Source organism: Cupressus sempervirens, chromosome 1 (genome assembly GCF_028749045.1).
Source record: "Cupressus sempervirens isolate cs-2001-9-10 chromosome 1, ASM2874904v1, whole genome shotgun sequence".
Taxonomy (NCBI): Eukaryota; Viridiplantae; Streptophyta; class Pinopsida; order Cupressales; family Cupressaceae; genus Cupressus; species Cupressus sempervirens.
In genome coordinates, this window is record NC_143118.1 from 79268628 (window position 1) to 79274372 (window position 5745).

At 40.4% G+C, this 5745-nt stretch overlaps 1 protein-coding gene across 1 annotated transcript; it reads right to left on the reverse strand.

The window, feature by feature from the left end:
• Positions 1–2987: 2987 nt before the first annotated feature.
• LOC149576318 (UDP-glycosyltransferase 91C1-like) lies at positions 2988–4905 on the reverse strand. Its single transcript, XM_089816815.1, has 2 exons — positions 3910–4905; positions 2988–3554 (listed from the first exon to the last, which is right to left on the reverse strand). Exons 1-2 carry the CDS (start codon positions 4873–4875, stop codon positions 3162–3164), a joined length of 1359 nt encoding a protein of 452 aa, XP_089672941.1. The 5' UTR covers positions 4876–4905; the 3' UTR covers positions 2988–3161.
• Between the last annotated feature and the right edge of the window lie 840 nt (positions 4906–5745).

A 5745-nucleotide genomic window follows, 5' to 3' on the forward strand; every position in this document is an offset into this window, starting at 1 on the left:
ATGTTTTCGGTCGATTGACTTTTGTTTGCATTCTCATACTGTCCTTGTGTATGATCTCTGTGATGGTGGCGCGCCATCCACATGTATATTGTCGGGTGACCTACGGGGCTCGATCTTCCGTGGTACTTCCAGAAGTTGTTATCATTGGGGTTGGGTTGGGAGTTTGCATGCCTTCGGGCACTCATCGTTGGATGAGCATGGGTAGGGTAGGGTAGCATATGGAGGGGGCTTCTATCCTATAACCTGGTGACTACTTCCCGGTTGGCAGAGGAAGTTTTATATAAGTGATAATTAAATTAAAACTTGGGGTGGTAATAACATTAAAGATAATAAATGGTACTTTTGTGTATTGGCCTTCCGTTGAGGGAGTTGAGCTACACAGTGTATTGGCCTCCCGTTGAGGGAGTTGAGCTACACAGATCCGAGCTTGGGCTTTGATGCCAAACGACTCTCCATGATGTCAGTCCCTACGTAGTAGCCCATTGAGGTGTCTAACCAGGACCTGTAGTTTATGCATTGTCTTTGTCTTGGATTCAGTCATCATACTGCTTGGCGTGTGTGTTAGCCATGGTTGTTGTTTTGTGTGTGTGTGGTTGGATCATTATCTCCATCAGCACGGCGGGTGTGGACCTATGGGTGCCACATGGTTGGGAGGCATAGCTACCTTCACCACTGCTAGGGACCGGTGTACAGAGACGGTCTTTTGTTCTAGCGTGATCGTTGCTGGATGTGTCACTTGGTACTTCGGTATACGGAGTATGCTTCTTGTGATTTATGCTCTCATTATGATGTTATCATGCTTAGATGATGTTAGTTTTAACGCTTTCCTCATCATGATGATTAGCATGTAGTAGATGATGTTATCTGATTACAGGGTTATCTTATGTTACTACTAGCATGTTAGATTTCATTACTTTTATTGTAGCATGTTTAGTAGTGATGTCCCTATGACGACAACACCGATGATCTAATCGGTGGCTTGGGATGTTATGCGTGGGGGATGGCTAGGGCCCACGATGGTTCTATGACGCCATTGACGGTTGGGAGGAACCGCGTACTTAGTTGGTTATTCTGCTTATTGCGATGTTATTTCAGTTGTCGTGATGTTTCCTTTCTGTACTTTCCCTTCTTTGTTTGATAGATGGTTAGATTTCATTTTCTGTTACTCAATTTTGGTTCGAGTGTTTTGGCCTCGAGATGTGGATCCGGTACTCCTCGGTGTGGAGGTTCTTTTTTCGTTTTATTCTCGTTTTTGAGTTTTTGTAAGTGTTTTTATTTTCTATGGGCGACATTTGTTCAGCATTGTGTGACACTGATAAAGTATCGCACGCCCATAGAAATAATGTCGCACGAAAATAAAAAGTGTCACACACAATACTGAAGAAGTGTCGTACGACACTGGAAGAGTGTCGCACGGCTTTATGAGAAATGTTGCGCGATACTTTTCCAGTATCGCACGCCTTTTTGAGAAGTGTCGCACGCAGTAAGGGAGAAGTGTCGCCCTCCCTTAGTGAAAAGTGTCGCACACCTTTTGGCAAAAACCTGCGTGTGCCAAAAGCGGGCACTTTTTGTAGTGTTCTGATCCTTTTGAGAGTTGATCTGGATACCCTTTTGGGCATTCTTAAGCCTATGTTGTTGCATTTTGAATGCAAGAGGTTTCTTTTGAAATTCAATTTTTGGGTTTCTGTTGTAGTCCTTCGGGGTTTAAAATATATCATTTTTAAGTATACGATTTAATTCCCTTATACTTAAGATATATTTTAATATATGCGACGATTCATTTGAGATGGGTTTCAGACCTCTACGAGCTAAGGTGTAGATTCTAGGAAAAATCAGGGCTTCAGAAATTCAGACTTAGCCAAATTTCAGGGTTTCAAGATTTCAGACTTAGCCAGTTTCCAAGAGTCAGCTTATGTCCTTCAGCTTGGTAGCCTTTTGTGGGTTTCGTGATTGTATTCTTGTTGGTAGTGACGTTTGGAGATCCGTTGGTGCTTGGTTGTCTTTCAGTCTTCCGTTGTGATCTTTTGATTTGTGTAGGTTGTATCATGTGCACTTACACTTGTAAAAATTTTTTTATTCTGACTTGTTTTTCATCCTTGTTTCCAAGGATCTCCGGGTGGGGCATTACAATTATTATAAAAGAAAATTATGTCAAGATGCCTTCTAAATGACAAAGAGAAATGGAAAAAGGAACACAAAAGGAAAAGACATATGATGTACCTCTAACAAAATATTTCTAAAGATACCAATTTTTGTAGGGAATTAAATCAACAATTTATGTACTATTTCATTAAGTGCATACCTCTGAAGAGTTTTGTCAAAAGAGTCACAAATATCTTTCCCAATTTTACCTTTTCTTCATGTTATGTATACCAAAATTATAGTAGAAGGATTGAAGACTAGATATCAATGATTAAGTAATAAACCAAATTCATTAACTTGTGATTGGATAATTGCGATAGTTGTCTATCATAGATGGTACCATTAATTTCCAATATAATTCCTAAATAAGTAGTGATGACTCATTTATCAACATCGTTCAACATGTAATATTCCAGACACTATTATATATTCTAAAGCAAAGATTGTGAAAGATCTTTGGAAGAAGCTTGGAGATCTATTTTTTTATAGAAAAATCATAAATTTAGAGATTATTTTCTTGAAAGAACCAAGATGATTGATATGAGTATCTTCAAAACTCTATATTAAGGAAATGACATATTCTAGAAAATAAGGGCAAAGCTTTGATTAATGGGCTTGCTATAGTCTAAAACTTATAGTTGCCCCCATTAATGAGATATTTTCTTTAACTTGTAGATAAGTTATAGCGACTTATCTTCTAAAGTTATATTTTTTTCTTAATTATGTCCATGACCCTTAATCCAATCAAGAAAAAATTGAACAATGGAGTCATTCCATAACAATGAAAGTAATCTTGAATCACTTTTCTTTCACACAATCTAGTTTCCATACAAGATACGTGATGCTAAAAAAAGGAGGAAAATTGCAACCCACAACTTTATTATTTTATTTAATACTCAAAATGAATTTCATCTTGTTATCCTTATAATGATGAATCATTTTGGGGTCTATTGACCTAACATATATTCTAAAGGCTCTCAAAATGTTCAAAACTTTAGAGCCACTAACCTAATCACTCATTAGGGGGTTCGAAGCATGGAGACAAAGTTTCTTATGTTTCTTGTAGAGAGTTCAAAATCATTGCTAGTCAACATGTTACTGATATTTTTAACATTAGATTTTATTTCCGCTCCTCCTTCCACCATTATGTATTTAATTGCTTTACTAATATCCTCCTTAGTAAAAGAGCCATCCTCTTCGTTTCTTATCACTTCCACTCCCACCTTAAGCTCTTGCACCAGCCTAGCATTTAATCCTTGCTCTAATTGCATCGGAAGAGCTATGATAGGCACGCCAAACCTCAATGCCTCCGTTGTCGAATTCCACCCACAATGGGTAAGGAAAGCACCAGTGGAAGGATTGTTCAAAATGTGCAACTGCGGAGCCCACTTTGTGACTATCAATCCTTTTTCCTGCAAAATAATTTTCCAAAATAAAATCTTAGTCATTGGCTTTTAGTTCTTAGAATGGATACATTCTTAGTCTTGTGCTCCCATGTAAGATAGCTAAAGAACCTCTATTAGTTTTTAGAAAAATACACATTTAAACAATAAAATAAGATTAAAGACATATATATTTGATTGTAAACAATAAAATAGTTGTAAGGCTTGTGGTCCCATTTAAAATAGTGAAAGAATCTCCATCCAAAAATAATTAAAATAAAATAAAATACATTTTAAAAATAAAATAAAACAAGATTAAAGAGATATCCTTGATTGTATAAAACAAAACAAAATAGCCCTTTAATATTAAGACTTAATACTATACCCCAATCTGATCTTGTAAGCCCTCCGGCAAGGTGCTGGCGGCGGGCAGAACCCAGATGAAGGCTGCACCGCTTTCTTGCAAACCCATCGCCATGGCGGCGACATCACCGGCGGCGAGAGCGTACTCGCTGCCGAAGGACGAGAGAACCACCGAAGCAGCTGGTTGCCGGTCGAGCCACTGCAAGCAGACATCGTCCGCGGGTGGCGGCGGCAGCTTAGGCATGAGAAATCCCACCGGATGAACAGGTCGCTTCCAGAGGGCCTGCAGGTATTCCAGGTAAGGCCCTTCCACTTCCACGCACGTGTTACAAGCCACCGCCCAACTCTCCCGCACGGCGGCGCTCACTTTCTCCGCCAAGCTCTGCCCGCCCGGCGGCTTGCTATAGATTCCGACCACCCTCCGCGCTTCGAAAAGCCGGCGCCGGATAACCTGCGAAGGAAAGCCGGCCGGCGAAACGGCCAGATCTTCGGCGGTTGGGTTTTCCGGCGCGCTGAACTGCTGCCCTTCCGAGAAGCTGAAGCTGGCCGTTCCAAACACCAGGAAAAACACGTTGCGGATGGCCAGCTTGGCAACGACACGTGGAACCCAAGTGGAGTCGTGGATGACCAGGTCAACAGACAGCTGTCGTAGAAGCGCTTCGAAGGGCTTCTCCAGGAGATCCACGGCCTGATAGAGCAACGGCATCAGCGCACCTCCTTTCGCATGCTTCGACACGTCAGCCGTCGACTCCACGCCAGCTGGCAGCCCCTCCACCGTGGGCATCGCCAGCTCTACTAGCTCTACATGCCCCTTTGCGTCGCTTATCTGGGGCTTGAGCCGCTGAATGTTGAGCGGGGTTGAGATAAAGAAAATCTGAAGACCGTGAGTTGAGAGGCTCTTGGCAAGCTCCAGGAAGGGCGCCATGTGACCGTAGGCCAGCCAGGGGAACATGACCACGCGCAGCTCTCTCTGCTTCTCTTCCGCCATTGTTGGATCTTTGATGTTGGGGTGCTCCTCTGAATAAATAAATCAAGAAGCAGCTCTCACCAAATCGTCAACTTGTGGGAAGATGATTAGGTAACATTAGATATGGCATGTGCCATCGTCTGCGTCTTTTCTTCGCTCATTACATGTCATGACTGCGTTTCAACTTTTGTCGTTGTAATTGCTGCAGTATTAATATTATATTGCAGTGCCATGTTCACTCCGGGTTCTTGGATTATGAGATTATGGTGAAGTGGGTCCTGCTGCAGTAGATAAATAATTTGTTCATCCTGTTGAATTGGGCGAAAGTTATCAGGCAGAAATCGTTAAATCAAAAATACAAATTACGAAGCAAGAGCAGGCGGGCTTAACAAAGTGTGCAGGTGCAGTCATTGCTTGAATTGAGGGCTCCTTGATTGAAGCGAGTTCTCGGCAACGGCTATCCATGGATGCCATCAACACGTCAATGCCGTCAACTCCACCGCTGTGTCGCATTCCAAACTCCAATCTGACATATCTCGATTTGATCTCAAGGAGATATTCACAACATTTATATTATATTCATGGGCAGGTAATGGTTTGTTTTTAATTAATCCGGCATGACTTATAGTTCGAAGTATTGTATTCTTTCATTTTAATTTATATTACATTATAAATACTTAACTTTTAAAACATCTTTATCATGTTATTGTTATTTACAAAATCTTGTCAAATTAAAAAGATTTTAAATAAATAAATAAAAATTAATATTCAAATGAGTAAGTAAATATGATTGATAAGTATATTATTATTTAGATACATATATTTTATAACGATTTAAAATGATCTATGATTTAAGAATATTAGTTGTTATGTTGAATGATATTAGATTTA